Source organism: Acinonyx jubatus, chromosome B1 (assembly GCF_027475565.1).
Source record: "Acinonyx jubatus isolate Ajub_Pintada_27869175 chromosome B1, VMU_Ajub_asm_v1.0, whole genome shotgun sequence".
In the NCBI taxonomy this organism is placed as follows: Eukaryota; Metazoa; Chordata; class Mammalia; order Carnivora; family Felidae; genus Acinonyx; species Acinonyx jubatus.
The window spans coordinates 8,299,595-8,326,107 of record NC_069382.1 but is presented as its reverse complement, the minus strand read 5'-3'; the positions used below and the strand labels follow the sequence as shown (position 1 = coordinate 8,326,107).

The 26,513-nt window shown below is 42.8% G+C and overlaps 1 protein-coding gene across 2 annotated transcripts in view; it reads right to left on the bottom strand.

Moving 5' to 3' along the window:
- Positions 1 to 26,513, bottom strand: part of NEIL3 (nei like DNA glycosylase 3) — a 52,959-nt gene that overhangs the window by 20,271 nt on the left and 6,175 nt on the right. For both annotated transcript variants that reach the window (XM_053216257.1, XM_027077051.2), the window contains 5 exons: positions 16,323 to 16,450; positions 6,940 to 7,074; positions 6,447 to 6,660; positions 3,834 to 3,908; positions 1,619 to 1,785 (listed from right to left, as the gene is read on the bottom strand). In XM_053216257.1, the coding sequence (XP_053072232.1) occupies positions 1,619 to 1,785; positions 3,834 to 3,908; positions 6,447 to 6,660; positions 6,940 to 7,074; positions 16,323 to 16,450 (719 nt within the window). The remainder of the gene's footprint in view (positions 1 to 1,618; positions 1,786 to 3,833; positions 3,909 to 6,446; positions 6,661 to 6,939; positions 7,075 to 16,322; positions 16,451 to 26,513) is intronic.

Here is a 26,513-nt window from a genome sequence, read left to right as displayed (position 1 = left end):
CACCTTCCCAATGGTGTTTGTTTTCTCAGTTCACCAAAGTGCCAACTGTCTTTTAAAAGTAAACTTCAGGGGCGCCTGGCGGGCTCAGTCGGTTAAGCATCAGATTTCGGCTCAGGTCATGATCTCGCGGTTCGTGAGTTCAAGTCCTGCGTCGGGCTCTGTGCTGACAGCTCAGAGCCTGGAGCCTGCATCAGATTCTGTGTCTCCCTCTCTTTCTCTCTGCCCCTTCCTTGCTCATGCTCTGTCTCTCGCTCAAAAATAAAACATTAAAAAAAAAAAAAGAAAAACAAACTTCACACTTTTTCTATGACATCTTTCCAGCTTTGTGTGTACATATAAACACTTAACATCCCTGAACTCTTACAGCACTTCATGTGCTTTGTGTCTGTACTGGTTATTTTGGCTTATGATCACATACACTCCTTCATATTATTACTTTTTAAATGTTTATTTATTTTGAGAGACAGAGAGAGAAAGTGTGAGCAGAAGAAGAGCAGAGACAGAGGGAGAGAAAGAAAATCCCAAGCAGGCTCATGCTCAGCGCGGAGCTCGACGTGGGACTCGATGCCACGGACTGTGAGATCATGACCTGAGCTGAAATCAAGAGTGAGACACCTGGGTCAGCCACCCAGGCGCCCAACACTCCTTTATATTATTGATATTTGTCCCAGGCTTTCCCAAAGGGACCTAAAGCCTTTTACCAGGGTAACTGAGCACTGGGGAAGAGGAAGTCATCAGACCTTTTGGGGACCACTGGACACTGGCTCCAAACAGAGGCTAATTCAAAGAGACTCAAAACAGCACTGCACTCCACTGACAAAGTAGGGGCTTAGAGAGGTCAGGTGATCAATGGAGTCGTAGCTCAGACCCATCTCAGTGGGTCCCTGAACCTATCCTGTGGTTATTTCCCTAGTTCTGGAAGGCCACCAGACTCTGGAAGAGTCACCGCGTTCTTGTTTAGCAAGCAGCCAATTATTTAACGAATAAGACAAGAATTTTGTAAAGAGATGTGGCTTAGGTTTTTTAATATTATTTCTAACTAAAGCAAAAACCTTTGAAGAGAGTTGCATTTGTCCAATTATTGACCTATCTACACCTCCTGGTAATCATTTTACAAACAAGATAAAAACCAAACGCTGGATATTAACATCTGAACTGCATTTGTTCTACTGAATCCAGAAGTGGTCCATTTATCGTCTTCAGCTTATCCTGATTTCTGTTGTGGTTGTTGTTTTAATTTGACAGAGAGAGAGAGAGAGAGAGAGAGAGTGTGTGCGTGAGCGGGGGATGGGAGAGAGAGAGAGGGAGAGAGAGAGAAAGAGAAAGAGAGAGAAAAGGGGAAAGAGAAAGAGACTGAGAATCTTAAGCAGGCTCCATACTCAGGGCGGAGTCCGACGCGGGGCTCGATCCCACGACCCTGGGATCATTACCTGAGCTGAAATCAAGAGTTGGGCGCTCAACTGACTGAGTCACTCAGGAGCCCTATCCTGGTGTTTTGATAATGTTATTTACCATTTTCTTCCAAGGGTTCAAATGTCTTTGAATTATGTTCTTACTAATAGCTTTTGAGTTAGCCAATTAGGGCAAATGGTATATACGTTTACATTAGGTAACTCACCATATGTCAACATGTTGAGGATTTTCTTTTTGACAGCGAGGACAGAAATATGTCATCCTGTTATTCTCTCCTAAGCGACACACAGTTATTTTGCAACAGCACTGACAACAGTTAGGACGCTTGTAAACCTTACAGTGTTTAGAGATAAGAGATCCAGTTTTCCGGCACTAAAAACAAACAAACAAAAAACCAAACATTATAATATTTCTATAAGACAGTGTTGCTAAGGAGCCAAAGATACGTTCTTGAAAGTCATTTCTGAAAATAATTTGGTTAAAATTTACATGCTTGTACATATGTCCATATAATCTTTTCTTTTCATCTGAGAAAAAGGTATTGACAAGATTCAGCAATATTTGTCAAACAACATTTGTGAAATAATTAAGTCATTATTTTACAACTTATTAGTATTCAAAATTATCCTTTGCATAGCATTATCTTTTTATCTAAATGGGATATAAAAGTTCTACAATGTAAAATGTCTCTCATGCTTTTAAGGTTTTTTTTTTTTAATTAAACATAATTATGTGGTTATAAGAAAAAGACTAGATTAGCTTGAAATCTGATTTATTTTTAGAACACTAAAGCTGCTCACTTTCTTTCAACAGACAAAAACAAAACATTATTTCTAGGGCCAAAAACTTGAGATCATCTTCTTTGTTGATCTGACAACACTTTTTTACTTTTCATCTTACAAATTCACTAAAAAAGAAAATAAAAATTCAAATGCCTTCCTAGCCAAGAACACGTTCCATTTGGTATACATTCTAACTCAAAAGATATTTTGATATTCCCTGTCACAGTTTTATTCTACTCACATATATATACTTAAAGCTCCTAAAAAGAGGATGTTTTGGGTTTACATCAGCACTGTGAAAATCTCAAGACCCAGAAATATGACTCACCATATGTAAGATGAAAATTACACAAACAACCTCTATCGATTTAAACGAAGTATTAAAATACCCAACTTCACAGGGGCAGAAAATGGATAGTTCTCTATAATCACCTTCCCCTGGAAGAATAAGTAAGCATACAGAATATTAAAATAGTTATGGGGTGGGGCTCCTGGGTGGCTCAGTCAGTTAAGCGCCCGACTTCGGCTCAGGCCATGATCTCGTGGTTTTTGAGTTCAAGCCTTGCGTTGGGCTCTTGTGCTGATATTTCAGAGTCTGGAGCTTGCTTCAGATTCTGTGTCTCCTTCTCTCTCTGCCTCTCCTCTGCTCCCACTCTCTCTATGTCTCTCAAAAATAAACATTTAAAAAAACTAAAAAAAAAAAAAGTTATGGGGCGCCTGGGTGGCTCAGTAGGTTAAGCGTCCAACTCTTGATTTTGGCTAAGGTTACGATCTCGTGGTTCATGAGATCGAGCCCTACATCAGGGTCTACACTGACAGTGCAGAGCCTGCTTGGGATTCTCTCTTTCCCTCTCCCTTTGCTCATTCCCCACTCACCTCATTCTCTGTCTCTCTCTCTCTCTCTCAAGAAGTAAAATAGTCATAATGCTCAAGGCACACACGTAAAGCAGGAGGTTCAGTAACACTCCAGGCCAATTAGTGAAGACTCCTATCATAGCTGCCTTTCTGAACAGAGTGAAAATAAAAATTTTGAATACAGAAAATAGACAGTGGAGAAAAAAAAAAAATGACACATTCATGATACCTTGTTTAAAAGATAAAATTTGTTTTTTGAACACTATATGCACATGTATACGCATATTTACAACTTCAAAATTTACAGGTTAGCAAGTACTTATTTCATTCTCAAAATAGTCTTTCTGATAGATGGAGAAAATTTATTATCCCATTTTACAGATGAGGAAACTAAACCTAAATTACCTACATGATGTAAAACACACAGACAGCAAGTGGCAAAATCTGACTGAACGGAGGACTATTTATTCCAAAGAATTGAGTTCTCTCTCTAGAGTTCTTACATTTTACTTTTATACACCCCAAAACAGAATGAGACTGTAAGTAAAATGCTAACATGGCTGTTTCCCCACCTTAGTCTACATTTAAAATAATTACCGTGAGACAAGTTTGGATTGAGCCATGACATAAAATTTCCAGATGTTCATTATGCCCACACATCACTCTCCCTTATTGTACCTCTACACACTGGCCACTAGATGGCTACATAGAGCCAAAACATTTTTGGTGCAACGAAAAGGGAAGCGGTTGACATTTCACAAGTAGAAAAAACTTTGCTCTTACCCTATAAAAAAGAACACTGAAGTCACGTATCATTTTCACCAGGTGATGGGTCTGTTCATCTGTTAACTGACAAGCCTTCAAATAGAAAAACAAGTGAGGACAGTTTCATAATTTGCTCATTACTCTACAAAAATAATACCAGTTGCCAGTTCTAAGAGAACTCTCAACAGATTTCAAATACATGCATACTTTCCAGAACTCTATTTCTCGCACATTTATTTAGTGTCAGTAACGATGGTTTTATTTTTACGTGATACGACTACGGATTAAAAACTGCCACTCTTATTTATAAATTTTACATCTAAATTCAAGTATTTATTGAATATCTCTTCTGTTTCAGACATCTTCAAAGTCCCAGCATTGTTTATCAGCCACCTGGAAGAGTCCTGCTGGATTTGCAAAAAGGAAACAATGAAAGAAAGAAAGAAAGAAAGAAAGAAAGAAAGGAAGAAAGGAAGAAAGGAAGAAAGGAAGAAAGGAAAGGAAAGGAAAGAAAGAAAACAAAAGGAAAAAGAAGGAAGGGGAAGGAAGGGGAAGGGAGGGAAAAATCAGCACAGGAATAGATGACCATCAAGGATACTATTCGGCCTAAAAAAGATATGAATTTACATACATGCATTAATATCAGAGCACTTATTAACACATGGAAGAACTCAGAAACAGACCTTCCTGAAGAAATTTTTGTGACAGAGCGTGGCATAAATCTGTTATCCTTGTAGAATTATTCACCATGTGCATTTGGTTTCAATGGTGAGGCCAGGAAAAATTCTGATGACTTATCCTTGTTTATGTACGTGAATGTATACATACATCTATATACAAGAGAAACTCATTTATCAGTGACCATAAAACCTAAAATCATCTAATCGACATAAACAGTATGAAAGTATTCTGTGTATTTTTCATTTATTTAAAGCTTAAAACATATACGCTTCTACAACACACTTGTCTCTTCCCATATCTTATATAACAGATTCACTCATACGTTGCAATGTTAAACTGTACTTTTTCAATAACCGTGCATGTGCTCTTAAGGGGCGAATAGCTAAACTTGAGAACTGCCTTTAATTTTTAAACTCCCAGACATTATGGGCAGATGATCCTTTACTAGATGAATGGCTGGCTGGATATACAAGTAAGAAGTGAATTCTTAGATTATTAGAGATAATAACAATACTCCAGGTTCTTTTTTTTTTTTTTTCCAAAAACGTTTTCCATAGAGGTCTGGGTAATTTTAAAAAGCTCATTCTTATTAAAAATCTGTTTTATTAATTACTCCCATGTTACAGAAATTTAAGTAACCTGTTCCAAGAGTCAAAAAGCAGAATCTAATCTAGAAAAGTCATTAACTGGTTTCTTTTAAGACTTATTTCTTACTGGACTGGATTTAATAAAAACTACGAAATAATTACACAAAAATCAAAAGGTACCTTTGGATTCATGTAGAAGATGATTTAGTTTAAAGAGACTAGTTGGATATAGGTAAAAGCCCTCAGGTAGATTTCTTCCCTAGAAACTAAAATATACATAGCCTTCTACCTGGGTCTGAGTTGTAAGCTCTCTGACCTTCTTACAACTTTGCCCTATAAATCACCATTCTCTTTCCTACAGATTTAACCTGCCCTTCTTTACCATTTTTTTTCTCACTTAAGTCAGTCTGTGTCTCTTCTGTTGAAGAACAAGGAAAAAACAACCAAACCCGGTCCTTGTCCTGAAAACGTGCCTCTCCCCAGAAATCTGTATTTTCCCTTCATTCCAGTCTAAGCTAGTTAACAAATGCTCCAAATTTTGTTTCCATCCCCCCACTAACCTCTTACTCCTCAACCTCTTCCTTGCTTATCCCACCAACAAAGCATTTGCTAACGTCAGAACAGCTACACGCAGGAATACGTGTGTGGAGTGTGAATTTAATAGGCCGGGTTCAAAAAGCAAGCTGTGAGCTTACTTCGTTCATACCCCCCAACAGGTATTTCTTTGATGCCTTCCATGTGCTAGACGCTGCATTCTAGATGCTTGGCTACCTCAATGCGCAAAATGGACACCTTCCTCCTAAGAGACTGCATGGCCGCAGGGGGCGGGGGCAGATTTTAAGTAGTAAGTATAACAAGTGAAAGTTAGGTTGATCAAAAAGTGATCCATGGCATGGGGATAATAAAAACCAAGGCAAGTTAGGGACGATGGGGGACATGAGGTGGGGACAAAGGGACGCACAGGGCAATTTTAAACAGAGTGGTCGGGGGACACCTGGGCGGCTCAGTCGCACAAGAGTCCGACTCTTCATCTCGGCTCAGGTCACACATGATCTCACGGCTGTGGGTTCAAGCCCTGCGTCTGGCTCGTCGCTGACCGCTAGCATGCTTGGGATTCTCTGTCTCCCTTCCTGTCTGTCCCTTCCTCACCCACTCTCTCTCAAAATAAATAAATAAACTTAAAAACAATAGAGTGGTCTGTGTTGGCCTCATTAAGAAGCTGACGACAAGAAACACCCTCAAAGTCTCTGTTTGGGGAGAATGTTTTACTGCAACACGGACTCAAGTGTCACACATTGGTCCCTTAACAGTATTTAAAAATACAGAAATCATTTAAAAAAAAAAAAATACTTATATCACCTACTTTGACAGCTGGGTTGAGGCCACTGTCAAAGAGAGCTTCATTTTTGATGATGTTCCCCACCCCAGGCAATACTTTCTGGTCCATTAACACGTCACACAACATCCGTCCTTTTTGCTTTTTAACTTCACTCTCTGCTCTTGAGAAACTAAATTTAGGCGAACATACATCTAATTCTTCCATCATTCTTATTCTCTGTTGGCTTTCTGTAGAGTTTCTGTAGAAAGGAAATATAAAAGACATTCATCATAAGTCTTCACACAGTGTCATTTAAAATGATCTCGGATACACACACCTTCCGTTAATCAGGGCAGAAGAGTTCTAGAGCCCAACAATAAAGACACTAACAAACTAGATTATCCGATGCCTCTTCCAAAATGAGTGTTTATCAGTTATAAACCATTTTTAAAACATCTACCTGTCTCCACATTTCAAACCGCAGCTCTAACTCTAGACTTTTCCAGCTGAAGTACTTTTATTTTCTTCTCCTTTTTACCTGAATTCTACCGATGAGTCAAAGAAACAAATGAGATCTTCAGTGAGCTGGACTTCAAGAACAGGAGAAACTCCATTTTTATTTTTATACTCCAGTGGGTTAATCATGATGGAGCCTTTCATTCCAAAATGAATCCTGAAACAACATCAGACCCATTTTTGAGTGGCAGAAAGTATGCTGTATATCTAGTTTTTGTTCCTTCGTTTCACTTTTTGGATTATAAGAAAACAAATGATAGTCAAGACAGGCGCTTTCAGAGGGCAAACAATGTAGTTCATATTATATATTCTTCTGTTATGGCACTGTATCCTTATAAAACTAAGTGTGACAATCAGTTTTTCAAACCACAAATAAAATAAATTCCTAGGAAAATAATAGGGCCCCACAATAAGCTCAGGAACACATACCCTGTTCTTCTTTTCTTGTCAGATGAAGTACTTTTATTCACAGAACAATCTAGCGTCTCCACTTTCTCTCAGATTCAAAGGCTTTGGATGAGATGAGGCTAGATTTAAATTGCTTCTAGTTGTTTCTGTTTTGTTTGTTTTTTATATAAATTCTATAAAGCCACTAACGTTCAAATTCTGTATTTCTAGCCACAATGGATGGCAAGTGTTTACCGACTCCAAAATGGTATCTACGGTTTAAGACCCTGTTTTGTTCCCCCTTGCTCCGGGATGCACAATGAAGCAATTTTTTTTTAAAATTTTAAAAATTTTTTAACGTAAGCAAAATCTTATGTTATCAAAAGAGAACAAGTCAAAATGCTATTGTCTTCAGTTCTTTTAGTTTTCTTTTACTTTTATACGTATTGGGAAGAGGGGATTTATAAGTATTTACGGTTAGCTTGAAAGCCACAATGCAGTGACGAAAAACTTGGAACCTTTCAGTGTTTATAGGATTGATTAGCATGTCCAGTAAAAACACGCATGCACGCACACATGAAAGAAAGCAAGAGAAAAAGTGGTTTTGGGAGGCCTCTGATGATGGAGATCACAAATGATTCTCGAGATGAAATACTGTGTTCCGCCTTTCCGATCCTTCTCCTTACAGCTTTGTTGAGTTAATAAATATGGCTCTTTTGACAGCAAATGTTACCGCACGGTGCTTCTAATTCCGAGGCACCATGTTACCGTATTGTACAAGGTTAACCAGTCTAACTTTAAAAATGTGGGTTTTAAACTCTGTGTGCCCTACTATCAATCACAAATGCATTTTACATGCCCCATAGTTCCTGACAGGAAAAATGTGTGCCTGTAAGTACTCCATAATTTAGCTTCTGGAGGTTCAACCCCAGCGGAAGGTATACAGCTGTCATGCCCAGAAGCCATCACATCTAAAATCTTTTTAGTTGCATGGCTCATAAAGTGGATTCTAAATCACCTTCTGTAATGAAACTGCATCCACATAAAATATCTCAAAGGTTAAGACCCAAACGAATTGCGGCAGTAGCCCCAATAAGAGCCCTGAATCAAATTAAGTAGGCTTCTTTTTTTTTTTTTTTTTGTGGTCTTATACATCTATTCAATTTAGAAGAAAATGTGCGTACAAAAGTGTATTTAGTTTATTTTTATTTCTTTTAATTGAACACCAGAACGTTGTCACTACTGAGTCCCAACGTACCACATTTTGTGTTAAGTACCCTTGACACTAAACTAAGAAAAACATACCAGCATCGTGAAAATTTCTGAGGCACACTAAGCATCTGTACTGTTTTTAAAATTGCCATACTGATCTTTTATAGACCAGGACATAGGCTCATTATCACATTTACATTCAAGAGTTAGATATGTTTTTTAAGACTCATTATCATCAACCCGTTAGGAAAATTTTATTAGATCTCTGTTTCTATCTCCTGATCCTGTCAAGCTCCTTCCACCCCCCGTCAGACGGGTTACCCAAGATCATTTATTCTGCGTAGTATGACTGCCTGCCAACAGGGGGCCTTAGGCCCAACTTTGAGTTCACCTCTTGTCCCTTCCTCAAGATCTCATGCCTTGACATAGCTGATTCAGAAATGCACAACTGAGTCAAGCTGGATCCATGAGTATCCAGTCTCTGGATTCATCAGCATTCTCCTGACGAATTTATGGATTCGGGATGCAGAGAGATCAGTTTCTTGTGAGTACTAGGAGATCTAATGTGGGAATGGTCTCCGGGAATATTACCCAACATGGGCAGCAGAGAAGCCGAGAGAGGCCTGTCTGCAGAAAGGAAGATTGCAGCAGATGACAGTGAGAGACAGAATCAAAAGCTGCAGAGTCCTCAGAGCATTTAGTCTTTGCTTCCAGTTCTCCCTGAAACCCGACTGTCCTATCTTCAGGTACGATACTCCGTATTCTTATAATAAACAATCCCTGAACTCAGTGGAGTTTGGCTTCTGTCACCTGCAGCCAAAGTTCTGATATAAAAGAATTAGGTCCAAACTAAAAACTGAAGTGATACTGGGAAAATTCCTCTAGTTAGAAATAACCTCCTAACACAGACCAGTAAGTAATACCTGATCCTGCTTTCGACAGCAGCCACATTCCATCAGAAAGATCGGAACATCCTTACACAAACATAAACAGCATCAGCGACGGTGTCAGAGGTTCATCTTAGTGACAACTGTACATTGCTAACAAGACAAGTGCTCATGAAAATTAGCAAGTAGTCAGAAGTGACCTAAGGATAATAACAGGTGTAAAATAGTTGAATACAATTATTGTAAAGCTTATGGTACGGATTTAAAGAAAGAAGTTATAAAACAATCTGGACGTAACGATGCGAAAGCAGCAGCAGGGAGTTCTGAATCTGCTTAGGCTATGGAAGCTGAAAGCACATAGAGCTCGTCTCCCGATACAGAGAGAAAACTATTATTGACAAAATGCTAAGTTCTCTGGAGCCCGTCAGAGACATGGGGCTGCAGGCAGCCAGGTAAGCCAAATTCGGAAGAGTCCCGAGTCCCTCCACGTGGAAACACAGACACACAAATTACTTAACTGTAGAAATGGGTAAGAAGGAAACTGCTGAATCTAAGAACCTCTAACTCCTGAGTGTGGCTGCTGGAACAGCTGAGAATTCCTGGAGTCCCAGATACGGAGAGCACGGGCCCATGTGTGAGGGCTGGTGTGTGAGCTCTGTCGCACGGCGTGCAGCAGTTGGGCGGGAGAAAGGGGAGTCCTGGGAGGGGACTGAAGGAGGTCCCCCGGTGGCACGGCACCTGTCTGTAGCCGAGGGAGAGGTACAAACAAAAAGCCCGGGGTCCTCAGGGGTAACGGGAACCCCCCGCACCCACAGGAAGTCCTCTCCTTGGAGCTAAAACAGGCAGGCTGCCACCGGGGAGGGCAGGAAACTCTTGGCCAGCGGGCTCAGGCCAAACGCACCGTGCCTGAGGACAAGCAGAGCAAAAGCCGTCAGTCTTTAGGGGCGAGACTGGGAATCAGCTTTGTCAAGGATTCCTGCACGGATACGACGAGACATCTGTTCCACTTAGAAGAAAGAAATGGGCCTTTGACTAGAGACCACCCCCACATGGAAGTAAGAATGTGGCTGCCTTGGGGGAAGAGAGGGTCAGCAGCTCTGGACAAAGTGCAACCCTGAGGTCCAAATGCACAGTGGCCTAGAAGAACCACTTTCCCCACCATGCACCTCTCACTGGACGACAGGCAACAGCAGTGGTGGGGGTGGGGGTGGGGAGAAGAAGCGTGTGGAGGAATCCCCTGACACAAATATGCAGGGTCTGTAAAAGCTGAGAGCAGGCCAAAAACACAGAGAACCAGCCGCAGCCACACCAGGCCATGCTCGAGGCATAAGGTTTGAGCAGCAGCTCAAGTTTTCGATGTCACTGTCCCCAGAGCCAATGACAACACAACAGGATCCAAACCAAGCTCAACTCCTCAATCTCCCACATGACCTGATGGAAGAGGCCTGACTATTTTTGAGCTCAAATATTATTTACCCGTCTCTACTGTTGCTCTCAACAGGGTTATCTGGGATCCAAAAAAATTATGGCACATAAAAATAGGAGATAAAGAACAAAAAACAAGAAAGAAAAATAAAGGGACTCAATGTCAAGAGATAAAGCAGTCAACAGAACCAGATCCAAAGATGTGCCAGATGTTGAATTATGAAGCGGGTATATTTAAATCATTTTAACAATTAAAATTACAGTTATCAGTTGAGAATAGCAGGCCAGGTCAATCTGTTATGATAAGGTCCCTAACCTTACACAATTTTTTAAAAATTTTTTAATGTTTATTTTTTGAAAGAGAGAGAGAGAGAGAGAGAGAGAGAGAGACAGAGAGACAGAGCATGAGTGTGGGAGGGGTAGAGAGCTCTGAGATGTCAGCACAGAGCCCAACGCAGGGCTCGAACTCATGAACCACGAGCGAGATCATGACCTGAGCTGAAGTCGGACGCTCAACCGACTGAGCCACCCAGGTGCCCCCCATTCCACAGCTATTATGGTGCTGCGCATGGGTTTTATATTAACACGTTTCTGGGCTTTTATAACCTCGCACAGAGGTTTGGATAAATACTACACAATCAGAGCCGAGGCAGGCCACGCACGGGCCGTTCTCTACTGTATGACCAGGTGCAGACGCCTGTGCTTTCTGCTCATGATAGATTTCCATACGCTTTCAAAAGGGATATAAAAAAGCACCAGTAGGGGCATCGAGGTGGCTCAGTCGGTTGAGCGACTTTGGCTCAGGTCACGATCTCACAGTCTGTGGGTTCAAGCACCGCATCAGGCTCTGTGCTGACAGCTCAGAGCCTGGAGCCTGCTTCAGATTCTGTGTCTCCCTCTCTCTCTGCCCCTCCCCTGCTCGTGCTCCATCTCTTTCTCTCTCAAAAATAAACAAACATTAAAATATTTTTTAAAAAATGAGTAAATGTTGAAAAATTAAAAAAAAAAGCACCAGTAACCAAGATCCAGCAAATCCACATCTAGGAATTTATCCTAAGGAAACATCACAATGGTAAAAGATACATGCTCAAGGATGTTCACTACAGAGTTATTTATTAGAGTGAAAAATGGGGTGAAATGCTAATCAGCAGTGATATATAAACGATCTAGTGGAATACTATGCAAAATAATAAGGCACACGTATATTTTGACACCAATATGCATACTGTGTAAAACAAAAGCCTCACATAATTAAAATTCCCATTTATATAAAGACTGTAATACATAAATATCATATGATCCGTGCACATGTGATATAAATTGTGTATGAATATATGGTATATATACAATTTGTATTTTATCTATGATGTGTACAAACATTGTTAAGAGTGCCCTTTTTTGGTGATTGTAATTATGGGTGGTATTTACTTTTGCCGTTAGACTTTTTGGAACTCTCTTAATGTTTCATAATTGACTTATGCATTACTTTTAAAATGAGGGCGCCTGGGTGGCGCAGTCGGTTAAGCGCCGACTTCAGCCAGGTCACGATCTCGCGGTCCGTGAGTTCGAGCCCCGCGTCAGGCTCCGGGCTGATGGCTCGGAGCCTGGAGCCTGTTTCCGATTCTGTGTCTCCCTCTCTCTCTGCCCCTCCCCCATTCATGCTCTGTCTCTCTCTGTCCCAAAAATAAAAATAAACATTGAAAAAAAAAATGCTAAAATAAGGAAAAAAATTGCAATAAGATGGTGTGTATTATTAAGTGAAACAGGAAAAGGCAGGCAGGACTGGTAATCATGCAGCCCATCAGGTGCAGGAGGAAAAGGGAGCGAAAGAGGTGAAGATTTCCAGATTTTCTCCAGTTACGCCTGACAGGACCATCACAACCGAAATAGAAAATAAAAATGTGAACAATTTATCATCTCACGAACTAAAGATGTTTAATTTTCTGCCCACAGATTACTTTTAATGGTGAGTGCTCTTATTTTCTCTTCCGCTCTTTCCTCCTTCCTTCCTTCTTTCTTTCCTTCGTTTAAGTCGGAGGTACAACTGACAGAGAGCATTATATTAGTTCCACTTGTACAACAGAATGAGTCAGTATTTGTATACATTGCAAAACGATCACAGTGAGTCTAGTTAACATAGGTCACCAAACGTAGTTAAGAAAATGTTTTTCCTGTGATGAGAACTTTTAAGATCTACTCTCTTAGCAACTTTCAAACATGCAATACAGTGTTATTAAACGCTGTAGTCCCCATGCTGTATGTTATATCACAGGATGTATTTAGAGAAAATACACGGTAAACTGCAAGTCTGTACCTTTGGATAATGGTCAGTTTTCTTAACTTGCAGGTAACAGAAACCCAATTGAAACAGGTTTAGGAATACTGAGCTCATGGAATCGGAGGGGAAGTCTGAAGAATCAAGCACAGGAAAGGCAGGAAAGCAGCCGGATCGCAGGAACGGATGGAAGGAGGGGCTAAAGCCTTTGTGCAGGCTGGTTTTATCCCGCACCACCTCACAAGCCCGGGAACATGGCCACCGACAAGTCCTGAGGCCTCATATCCCAGCTTGCCTACATCACAGAGCCTTCAGATGAGAAAGTCTCACAGAAGAACCCACACTGACCCAACCCACTGTGTGAGAGAGAAGGTTCAGTAACACTGTGTCAGAGGCAACAGGAACTCTGCAGTTAGTGTGGCCAGACGACCAGTTTCGAGAAGTGCTATCCTTAAGAGACAAGTCAGCAAGTGAGGCAGACACATCGTAGGAGTGACTCCTCTTAAAGCACATGACTTCATTTAGAATCTCTCCCCACGCTTCGGTTTTTCTAACATGTTAAGTGACAGATCGCAAGAACCACATCTAAGCTGTAAAACCCTTTTGTGAGCAGCGTAGGATAGATTCCTTAAAGGCTGTTCAGCAAACATGTTGTCTCATGCAAATCTGTTTAGAGGATGGTATCACTTAAACTCCAATAAATTACAAAATCGATAATGTATAAAGGTTCTCTAAAATGGCAAAGCCTCCGAAACGTTTCAGATGACAGTTTCCGAATACGATACAAGCCACCGGAGTCATGTAAGTCACAAGCTGGAAATAGCGAAGTGCTTTGGAAAGAGAGATTCATTAAAAAAATATCTTTTGAATGTTGGTCCAGGATGTAACAGCTGGGTTCAGTTTGATGGCAAATGGCAGCTTGGAGGGTGTGTGTGTCTGTGTGCCCACACAGTACCGTGTGCTGGTGCATGCACCCACAGTTAAGGGAGGTGATACTTGGGAGCGAGACCGCCAACGTATACATTTATTCCTGCTTGCTCTTTACGGCTCGGCCTCCTCTAATGAGTATTTGCCACATGTATAGCCAAAAACTTAAAATGATTTTTGTTTTGTTATAGGTGACAAGCTTCTTTAAAGTGTTCAGAAGGAGTGCAGTTATTAGTCACACAGGACGCCACAACTGGGCTCCAAAAAATAAACGCGTAGCAAATAAGTTCAGCCTTCTATGGCACTCACAGGAACGCTTGAGCACTTTGATACATCTTTTAGTAACAGAAATACTCACTCTAATTTGTATCCATCCCTCTGAAGTGTGGATGTTTGCAAGGCAGATCCTCTTACAGAGTGCCGGGCCACATTCTACTTCCATTATGCGTGAATACCAGGAAGATTCATGGCCTGCCCTGTAAGATGTATTAAAGCCCAGGGCACTTTTAACTGTAAAAAGCTGCGCATTAAGGGATAAATGGAAGCGATCACTAAGTGGGTTTCCTGCTACCTGCTCTCTAAGATGCAGAGCAGCCCGGTGGGTAGCAAAACGAGGTCAGAAATGAACACTACATTTCTATCTCGCGCCCACAGACTCGCAACTTCACGCAGCGATCACATGTCTTTGACAGTCACCCGTTCTAAGAAGCGCAGGTTGGGAGTGTATATATGCATATGTGTGTGTGTGTTTTTAACTTATATTAAATTGCGAAGGGGGATACAGTTGATTTTAGGTTACTCGGCTCGTATTCAAATAGCTGATCTGCCACTGACCTTGAATTATTACATCAAATAGTCGTTAGGGCTGTCGGAAATTGAAAGGAAGCCAGACACTGCACTTTTCTCCATCCATACGTGAAGACACGTAGTTCCCAGGGATGGTACCAGTTCAGTTCGTTTAAAGAGGTGATTGCCCTTGTTTAGAACTTCAGGGAACACTTACTGACAGCTGAGCACTGAGAAATGATTCCCCCTTTCTCAGTCTGCTGGAGAATGCCTGATAAAAACGTCCCTCTCATCCTACAGAAATAAATCTGCACCTAACACCAGAGAATCAATAACATATCAGTGTTTCAACTACCTTACGTGGGCTCCATTGTGTCCCGCTCAGTTCAGAGTCAAGAGTTTTCAATCACATCCATCTACCAAAACAATAATGCAGCCTTCCGTGGGTCATTACTGCGTGAACCAGTAAGCATATGCTGATGCGATCATTTCCAGACTAAGACAAAACCATGAAGTGATACTTGTCCAAGGACAGCAGCTGCTGACAACAAAGAGAGCCCATTTCAAAGGAAAAGCCATGTCATCAACTCCGAAGTTCTCTAAATGTGTGGGAGACGAGGTGCAGTAAATAACCATCATCCAGTCATATGATCTCCTCGTGACCATCAGCGGCCTTCAGTTAGAACCACGAGGTATCTAGGAACAGGACTCTTCTGTTAAGGTGAAATCGCTCAGTATCTTAAAGACACGTTGAAAGAGATTCAAGGAGGCGCTACCATCCTTTACAGTTTGCGATACCTTAGGCTAAACTCTGAGAAGACAAAGATACAAATCCACAGGCCTCTCTCATTCTCCTGCAAACGTTAAACAGGGGATCACACTCTGGCAGGTACAAACGTTGTGAACATTTTTGTAGTTAAGTCAACCAAGGTAGCGGACTGCTCGTCGTTCACTGCCAACACATTAGCAATGACTTTGCAAAAGCGCTGTGAAAGAATGGAGAATTTGTGACTTCTGTGCACAGTTTTGGAATTCTATAAGTAAGTTTCTGATTGCATACAAGACTTCAGAAAAAGAAGGGAGATGGAAAAATATAAAAATATACAGACAGGCTTAAACCAAACTAGGAGCTGTTAGCAATGCAGAGAAACTGCTGTCGCTGACACGATAAATGCCTGGTGAAAACAGGAGGGGAGAGAGGCATGTGGGGAATCTGCAAAGAGCAGCGCCCCGCTGTGCTCCTCCATCTCCCAGAAGCCCGTCCAGCCTATCGGTTTTTCTTAAAAGAAATAAATTGACTAGCCTTCCAAGTAACGATGACATCACAATTTATTCTGCTGCTGCGCATGGCTTTCCATGATAGAATCTCAACCTCTTATACGAGAGCCCTCTTAAAAATGGAGTACTTTCTACATGATTAAATGTGACACCGGCGAACTACAAGAAAAGCCTCCTACACATCTTTAAACGGAGAGAGATAAGATGCATTGTACAGGTTTATCTTACCGTAAAGCTTTTGGTCCAAAGTACATAAAGAGCTCTTTCCCCAAAGTTTGTACACCACTGTAAACGTGTCCGTTAAACAGTCTCGAGAAGTTCTGGCTGGAATCTTTATTATTATTCAGTGCAGCAGCCTGGTAGAGAATACATACACACATGTAAACACACATACAAACTCTAAACAAAATGACAATTCCATTCTTCAATGTACTTATAATACTTCCTACCCAGGTGCATCCCAATGAAAAGAATAATCTCCAGCAAGTCAAGCAATGTAATCAGCTGTTTACATACATCTTGTCAAATTACTAGGTAGTCATTTAAAAGAGGGAGGCCTAAATAAATAAATAAGTGGAAAAGAAAGTAATTGGCTCACAATCAAAATGAGTTTCTTCCAGGACCATATGGCTCTGTGAAAAGAAAGCACAGAAAAATGATGGGACTGTTTTAAAACTAAAAATAGGATAGAGCCTTCCATTGACCAGAAGTCTAGTCAATGTCCCAGAAGAGCATTCGGATGGAAACAGCTAAAAATAGTGGATAAAATAGGAAAACAAAGAATTTTTACCTGTCATGATGAACTCAGAAGGCAGGAAGGCACAATAAGACGTTGCAAAGCAAGAAGAAGTGGGAGGGACCCCCAAAGACGGCAGCAGCTTTTTATCAGAAGGGCACTGCTGGGCCCCAAGGACTGAGAGTGGCCGTTTCCCTGGTCTTGTTGGGGGTAGGGCATCAGTGGTGACGCCTGGGGCTCCCCCAAGAAAGGGATCTAATGCAAGACCTGCTCTTCTCTTCCTCCCCAACAACAATGTTAACAATAAAGGAAAAAGAAACCCACTTCCTCCCATCACCCTGCAAAACCAAACAATCTATTATTAGGATCACAATCCATGTACTAAACATGGGAAGGATGGAGGAAGTTATAAACAAAGTATCAGCCCTTCTGTGCAGAAGGGACAGGAATGCAACTGTTTAGACATCAGTAAGGCTCTTTTTCTCTGTGGGCAGTGGGTATCCTGGTATGGTTCGTATCCTTACTCTTCCTTCTTGAGATATGCTTTGGAAGTTATCATTTAAATTTGCCCTCAAAATATAGTAAAAAAATTAAAACTAAGGCCTAACTATAAGATACCATAAGTACATATAATTATATTTACACATTAACCCTTAATCTCCTATCTTCACACACTTCTTTCTTTCCTTTTTCTCAAAAGGACCTCAGCATTCTCAGAAGGTCCAGGGTAAAATCTTGGTTGTGTGTGACGTAGTGGTGGTGGGGGTGACAGGGAGATAATTACAAAACAACTTTAGATAGAGTCGAGGAGCAAATCCCAACTTGCCCTCCACTTATGGTCAAAGGATACTGTTCAGTGATTCTCAAACTTGTGGTTTACAGACATCTGTCATTCTAAATATTTAAGATGATATGTCCACTCTATTCTTTAGTTTACAAAATTAGCCCTTGTGAAAAAAGACACATAGTATTTAGTTCAAAGGAACAGAGGGATAATGGATTTACAAATAAATAAAAATAAAAAAGATTGAAAACATCTAGGGACTGAGTTTTGTCCCCTCCAATGACGCTCTAACCTCCAGTTAGAGCGTTCGACTGCGTTTGACAAGAGGGCCTTTATGAGGTGCTTAAGGTTTAATGAAGTCATAAGGGTGAGGGCCCTGATCCAGCAGGATTAGGATCCTTACAAGGAGAGAGAGCGGAGTTTGCGCTCAGTCCCCTGTGCTCAGAGGAGACACCACATGAGAAGGAAGCCGGGAAGACAGCTTGCACCAGAAACCCAACTGGCCTGAATGTTGCTTGAGCTTGGACTTCTGGCCTCCAGAACTGTAAGAAAATAAATGTTCGCAAGCCTCCCAGTCTATGGCATTCGTCATGGTGGCCCAAGCCGACTGGGGCAGGAGCAGACACTGCCCTCCCACCCAGGCCACGTTCAGTGATCATGGCGACAGCAGGCTGCAGAACCCCCAACTGCCCAAAGGTCGGGGAACGAGCTTCACATCCCTCCTTCACGCCGTAAGAATGGGGGGTCATCACAGGCTCAGAGTGACCAACCAACAGATGCACAGGGGGTAATTACAAGTGGCAGCCTTCCAGTTCTGCCCAAACCACAAAAGAACCGGTGGGAGGTGGGGCATCCGGGTGGCCCAGTGGGTTAAGCGTCTGACTGCGGCTCAGGTCATGATCTCAAGGTTCAAGAGTTCGAGCCCCGCGTCGGGCTCTGAGCTGACAGCGCGGAGCCCGGAGCCTGCGTCTCCCTCTCTCTCTCCCTCTGTCTCCGTCTCTCTCTCTCAAAAATAATAACAAAAAATAAACGTTAAAAAAAAAAGTACCCGTGGGAGGTTCTAGCTACGGAGGCGCATGTCACATCCTCAGAACATCTGCCTCTCAGTCGCCTTCTTCTTCTTGGTTGAACCCCGGGGCCCAGGTGATGACCAAGCCCTATCGCAGCAGGTGACTTTCTCTCGGTGAGAGAAAAATACGCTTGCGCGTCTGCCTCATTTTCGTAAGTGAACCTGTTACAGCCCCGAACTGAGAAGGCACGGGAGTCTGCCTAAGAGAAGACTTGCCCTCCTCACATCTACGTGCTTGGAGCCAGGTGCCGACTAAGACAGTCTGTCTCAGTGCAGGTTCCCAAGACAAGCAATCAGGAGGTAAAAAGCGCTTCTAAACCAGCCAGGACACCTCTGACGTGACGATACACAGAGCAGATACAGATCTGTTAGGGGTGGCCTTTGCCTCAACATAGATTAGGTTTTACACATTTTTGGATCTTGGATTTAAGGTCCTGGAGACATTTAAAAAACCTTCATTTCTCAACTCATGTTTTCCCCACCACCTCCCATGTCAACAATCCCTTATTCTCGCCCAATACCCGTTACTAGCAAGCGGTTTCAGCCATGCCCTCTGAAGTCCTCCGGCTTCCGTTAAGCTTCCGGCAGAGGCTGGGTGATCAACGTGAGCCCATTTCACACACACAGCCCTAGACACCACAGGGGTTTTCCAGGCCTCTTGGCCAAGAGGGAATTGGTGACCACTGCCACCACAGTGCTTTAATCTCCTTGAACCCTGCAAGTTTTACAAGCGCGTCTCTAACTCACCCTCTCTCCAGTGTGTTGGGAAGGCAATGGTCTGTCCTACCCCCACCCCCTGGGCTGCGTAAGAATGGCCCTCGGGCCTGGAACGTTTCCTGTCTAGAGACAGACGGCCCGCACAGCCTGTGCTCCCCTTGTTGCCTTGGGGGGCAGTATCCTTCCCTCTTCCAGGCCTGATGTACAGGCCTGTGTGCATCAATGGCTCTCAGGCACGACCCCAGCTTTCTGCATTGCACCCCCGAGGGGGACGGAGAGGGGTCCTTCCACCTCAGCACAAAGTGGGGTGCGCGCACAGGCACAGTGTGCGTGTCAACTGCACGGCAGACCCACTGGCCATGGGGACCCAGGCATTGCAAGGGACTCGATCCTGTCTGGCCTCAGGCTCTGAGCACCTACCGTACCACCTGACCCTGGTGTACAAGGTGTCTTTTCTCAGCAACTTGGAATCAGGCACCGGTAACTTCCAGCGGCACCGTAACTTCCAGCGGCACTTAACCTCGCTCATGCTCCTGTTAATACAATCTATCCTGCGGCACAGACTGATGCCCTAGTGAACAGTGAAACACAGTAGCTCACTGGCCAGCGGAAGATTTTCCTGCTCACCTGCACATCACTGTTTCACACTGTGCTGCCCGGAAGCTAATTGTGCCCCGTTTTGCTGCCCCACCCGCAACGGGAAACCCCATGACTGAGCTCGTCCACCACTTCCCCGTGCCCGGCCCAGACCTCCTTTCCTCTACTTAATCCCAACTTTACCAGGTTTTATGATGGTTCCCGGCAAAGGGACAGACACGGTAACCTTGAAACAGACAGGTTGTCACAACACCTAATAAAACAGTAAATGAGTCCCAACTGTCTCGTGTGAAGTCTGCTCACGTCACTAGATGAACGGCTTTGACGAGAACTTACTCCATTCAGGTTAACGCGCTCACAGACAACTGCTACCACAGGTCAGCTATTCACTTGGCTGTGTCTTCAATTTGACACCCTCTGGCAACAACCAAGGTGGCACGTGACATTGGAAAGACGTCCCTCGCCACTGAAAATGCGCCCTTCGTGGCTGCTCGTGGGATTCATTCGTTGTAGAAAAGCTAACTGACCCTCCACTATGTATTACACCTTGTTCTAGATCCTGAGGAAGCATCGGTGAAAAACAAAAACAAAGAAACAAACTAACACAAAAATTAAAAACCTCCTGCCTTCACGGAGTTTATAGTCTTCTGGGCAGGGAAGAGTGAGCAATGAATATAATGACAGTGCATTCGAACATTTGGAAAAGAAATCGAGATGGGAAAGAGAGATCAAGACTAGGGGAACGTGTCACAGGTTACAATTCTAGATGAGGCATCATAATCTCATGAAGAAAATGACATCTGAACAGGTCTGAAAGGGGTTTCGAGTGAGTCGTGATCTGGACATAGGGAACGGTGATGCAAAGGTCTTGCGGCAAGGTGTTTCTGATGTATGAGGGACAGTGAGCAGGTCAGGATGGCTGGCGCACAGAGAACAGGGGAAGGTGTAGACAGACAAAGCCTGACACTGTGAGAATCAGAACATGTGGCCCACAGGGTCCATTCTACGGTCTGGCGGTTTCTCTGACAAAAATGAGAGAGAAGAAAAATATGATCTAACATTACTTTTTAAAATGCTCCCTCTGGGGGCACCTGGGTGGCTTAGGCAGTTAAGGGTCTGACTCTTGATTTTGGCTCGAGTCACGATCTCCCGGTTCGGAGATCAAGCCCCGTGTCAGGCTCTATGCTGACAGCACGGAGCCTGCTTGGGATTCTCTCTCCCTACCCCTCCCCTACTCACTCCCTCAATCTCAAAATAAATAAATAAATACTAAAAAAAAAGTTCTCTCTGGGTGCTGGGCGGGATCTCTGGCTAAGGGGATCAGGGTAGAAGCTGGAAAAGATCTCAGAAGAACAGTTGCAACAATCCGGACAAGAGACGAAGGAAATCTGGGCAATGTCATAGCAGCAGAGGTGCTGCAAAGTGGCCAGAGTTTTGGATGTATTTTTGGATGTACTTTGAAGGTGGAAGGGAGACGATTTGCTGGTACACTGAACAGGGGAGAGTTTGGGCCTGGATTATTGGAAAGACAGCAGAGCTATCAACTGAGATGAAGATTTGGGCAGAAGGGGATGGCAGAGGAAGGTGAGGGTTAGGCTTTGGTAAGTTAAGGTGAGATGTCGAGCAGGCAGTCGGGTATGAGTCTGGAGGTCAGGGAAGAGGTCGAGCCTACAGATGTAAATCTGTTCAGTCGTCAGCACTGCAGCGGCTTCTCAAGCTTTGAGACTGGATGAAATCAGCAAGAGAAGGAGTCCGGCTCAAGAAGAGAAGGGGCCCAAGAGCTGAGGGCTAGGGCATGCCAATGGCACGGTGGTGGGGAGAGGAGGAGGGGCCAGCAAACCGTCAGAGGAAAGCGGGCCAAGAACGGCACAGGAGAGAAGATGGCCAGCAAGGCAGGAACAAAAGCAAGCCAGGGTGGTGTCCCAGAAGCCACGGATGAAACACCGCCAAGAAGACACGTGCCCGGGACGGCCAACACATCAAGCAGGATGGAGACTGCGACCAGACCACCGGATTTAACAATACGGAAGTGATCCGTGACAAGGGTTTTGGAGAAGTGACAGGAAGCAAACGCCTGGCTGAAGTGGGTTTAAGGGGCTACGCGCAGAGGCATCAGAGGCGGCGAGGTAGCGTGAACACAGGACGCCGTAAAGGGCAAACAGAAACGCGGCGACGGCTGAGGGCAAGCAGAGGCGAGAGGGTCTGTTTGCTTGCAGATGGGCCATCTCAGCGGAGCGGAACGCAGTGACACGGGGGACAGGATGGCTGGAGCAATGTCTCCACCGGGAAGGAGGGACACACAGGGCGCATGGCACCTGTTGGTCTTGACAGGCACAAGGACAGCCCATCTACAGCATCAGGAAGGAAGGCATATTACACAGGTCCAGGTGCTGCCAGGGGCCTGTGGTTGCACACATTCTCTCGTGGTGATGAATTTTCTCAGTAAAACGGGAATCAAGGTACCAGCTAAGAGACAGGCAGGCCCCAAGGCCCTTGTTCCTGTACAGTCACACGTAGCACCTAATAGTAAGACTCAATTTTGCCAGATTCTGACATTATGTCTCCAGTGTCATCACTCGCAGGGAGGAGCCCATGGCTTCACACAAATGGTGCCGCTCATTGCACCCTGGAGACAGCCAAGAAAAAATGTCATTCACACCTCACTGTCAGGACCACATTAGGTATCCTTAATTACTGACACCAACCTAAAGCTCATCAGTTGATGGTGTTAATATTAAAAGTAAGTACCTGTTTGTATTTGTCTACACAATCTTGCACTTACCAGGATCATAATTTTCCCCGATTTTTATTTTACTCTATGCGTTCTGAAAACCTAGATTATTCTCTAGGAAGCTTCCCACTCCCTAAGGACTACTGCTCACTGTTCAATGACTAGACGGGACCATCCATAGCTGCCCCATTATCAAAACATCTACATCTAATTCAGCAGTAATACATCACTGGGCTTTGTTGTAGCTGGTTAAACACTTACGCACAATTCTTACGAAATTTGTGCCACTCATTCTTCTTCAACCACTCCATAATATATATTTCAGCAGAGACCAACTGAAACAATAAAAATCTGATTAAAAAATAATAATAAATAAGGGTTTCTAATAAAAAACCTCTACCTTTTTTACCCAAATAGTCAAATGCCCCAGAGCTCCTAATAACGTCTATTAAGAAGAAATTCAAGCCCAGTTTATCCTGATTTCTATCCCAATTCCCCACCCGCCGCCCTGCCAGGGAACATCTAACTATGTGCTAATGGGGTCTGGAAGGTCCTGTCTCTGGACTGCACAGAGCCTGCCTGCACTGTGGGAAACTGAGTTCCATATACAGCTTAGGGAGAGCAGAGCTGAAACATCCTTTATAACCAGTGTCAAAGGGTAGGTTAAAAAAAAAGTTTTTACTGCCAGGATTAATTCCTCAAGGCACCAGAGACTGTCCTGATGCAGACATCTATATGCTCCTCAAATTACTGTCAACTATCAGAGATTTTAGAACACCTAATAGATCCAACCATGGGAAAATTGGTTATTTAGCAAAATAAAGTCTCAGCGGATGGCCCTCCAAAATTTTACAGATACTAGACCACCTATTTAATAGACAAAGGGGAGTACATGCCCTTGTAAATAAATTCTGTTGTGCATAGGAGGATGAATCCAAAAATATAAAGGCCAATATACTTAAAATGCACGAGACCATTAAATCTCTTTACACAGCTGTCAGTGAAAAGCGAAGTATGTCGTTCTGGCTGAAAGAGCCTCAAAGAGAACCACAAACCAAATCCTTAAAGGTGTAACCCAGGGCTCATTTTACTGATGTTTTGTCCTATTCTCCAGGATTAAAAATAACACACAACATGACATCGAAAAAAGAAATGTTCTAACAGTTATGATACTAAGGTCTCTACAAACACTGAAAAAAGACGGTTACGGGCTGACGATGGGGAGCATCACAACACAGATGTCAGCAGAAGGGCAAGCGGAGGAATGATGGCAGGTAGGGAAACAGTCGCCGTGGAAACAGATCTGCAACTGTCAAATGACTTCGGTTCAGCACAAACTCTTCCAGCTACAGATGCCGTGTGACCTTGGCTTGAATACATTCCAGAATCCGTTTTTTAATACTCGATGAGGTGCTTGGGAGTTAAAATGAAATGTGAGCGTAACTTCTTCCTTGCTCACATACACAGATTGTATTTCTCTCTGGTGCTAGAATTTTCCCACCTGGGAAGCAGAATAATCTTGAGGCTTCTACCTGCCAAACCCGGCAACCACTATCATGGTACTTACGATGCATAAGGATTATTTGTCTGTGATTTGCATTTCTCCATTGTTTGTCTCTAGGCTCCTTGGGGACACAGACTACAGCGTTTAACTAATATTCGTGAGCCCATCACACGCTGCCTGGAGTTAAGTAAACATCTGGGGGATCCATCAGATCCCTCCTCCTAAAACTAAGCGTGGCTTTAAACTACAGGCTTGCCCCAATCACCGTGTGGTACACCTAAAACTAATGTAACATTGTGCATCAACTACACTTCAATGATTAAAAAAAAAAAAAATACAGGCTCACTGTCTCCCCACCTACCATCGCCATCCTTGCTTAACCTTTCCCAAGATTTCTTGGCAAAAACTTCCACTCTACCACTGAACATGATGAACACTCCAGTCTCTTGTTTTCTAATTTTCTGCAATGGAGTGAGGTTTAAATATTTTAGAGAACCAAATTCTCGTAAGGACCAAAAACTAGATGGGAGTAAAGTACTAATGTTTACCAGAACTGGCCATCAAGTAAGAAGAACTTTATGGGAAGGTTTAGGAATTCTGTTTAGGAATTCTTTATGGGGAGGGATTTAGGAAGGGACTGATGTATTTTCAGCAACCAGTACTAGCACACCCTAGGTTTTACTGGAGACGTTTACTCAGCATTTCAATGGTTGCTTTAAAAACACCCATTCTAATACTTCACTTGGGTTTTGAGGGAAATGATAAAGATCTTTTAGTTCAGTTGTCCATCATGTGGGCGTTGGACCCAAGTTAACTGTTTCCTGGTACACTATCATTTATGAAATAATCAGCTTTGGATAATATACGTGGCAAATAATAACATTTTCCACTTGTGACTGACCATCTCAAGCACCTGCGTATGTTTTTAACTGTTTTTTTTTTCTAATTCCATTTTAACAGGTAATTCTGGTATACCAGTGATAGTTTGTGCCACTTATTCTGAAATCTATTGTGTATGAACTGGCCAAGGCTTTTGCAATAAATCTAAGATTTGCAAGATATCCACTCTTCCTACTGTAGAATGTGGGGTTATCACCTCTTTGTACAAGGTCCAGCTGGCCAGACAAATTCAAAAATTAATTTCCACAAGCCTATTATCTCTGCTATAACCATACACAATTGCCCAATATATGTCTGACTTTGTCACATTGAGCCTTACAATCCTGTTACTGTGTTATTTGAACCTTTCATCCTTTTTCTCCCCCTGAAATAGAGACGAAATTCTCCTCTGCCACAATTTTAAGTATGATTGAGAAGGGTTCACCTTCTCATTTTCAAGTGGCTTAATAATATGAAATCATCAAAACAACATACATCTTCAGAGACAGCACATGATTTATTGTGCTGATTACCATTTATCCTGCCTATCCATGGGTGAACAAGGAAGATGAACTTTTCAGAACAGAGCAAGACTTTTCCATAGATAAATGTTTCAACACCTTGCAACTATATATTTTCCCCACAGAGAAAAGAAAATACCATATTTACTTTCATAGTCTCTCCTTTTTTTTTTCCCCACATGACTTTTTCCCACCTAATACAACATTTTTCTTAATCAGAGGTCACTTACCTACCAATTTAAACCATCTAAGAACCTGACTTTAAAATGGTCTTTAAATTCCAAAAGAGAGGTCTTTAGGTTCATATATCAAAACACATTCTACAGTTTTTTTAAAAGCAGAGCTTTCAAGCATTTACCTAAAGGCTAAATGCTTTGTGCACAATGTGAAGGCCCCAAATGATTACAAACCCTGCATTAGGGAATAGGGCGTTCCTCCAGTATATGGGTCTAGTGAGAAAGCCCTGATCTGGGGGTGGGGAAAAGGAGCAAACATTGGGGCGCCTGGTGCCTCAGTCAGTTAAGTGTCCAACTTCAGCCTAGGTCATGATCTCACCATTCCTGAGTTCGAGCCCCACATCAGGCTCTGTGCTGACAGCTCAGACCCTGGAGACTGCTTCAGCTTCTGTGTGTCTCTCTCTCTGCCCCTTCCCCACTCACACTCTGTCTCTCTCAAAACTAAACATTAAAAAAAAAAAAAAAAAAGGAGCAAACATTTACCAGGATATTTACCAGGGCATCTAAGATTACTTTGTTAGACACTAAGCTAAGAGTTTCATGCATCCTCTCATCTAATCCTGACCAAATAAGCAAAGGTTCAGTATAAGCATTTCTATAGGAGGAAGTAACACAAGAGCTAGAATTCAAAATCAAGATGGTCAG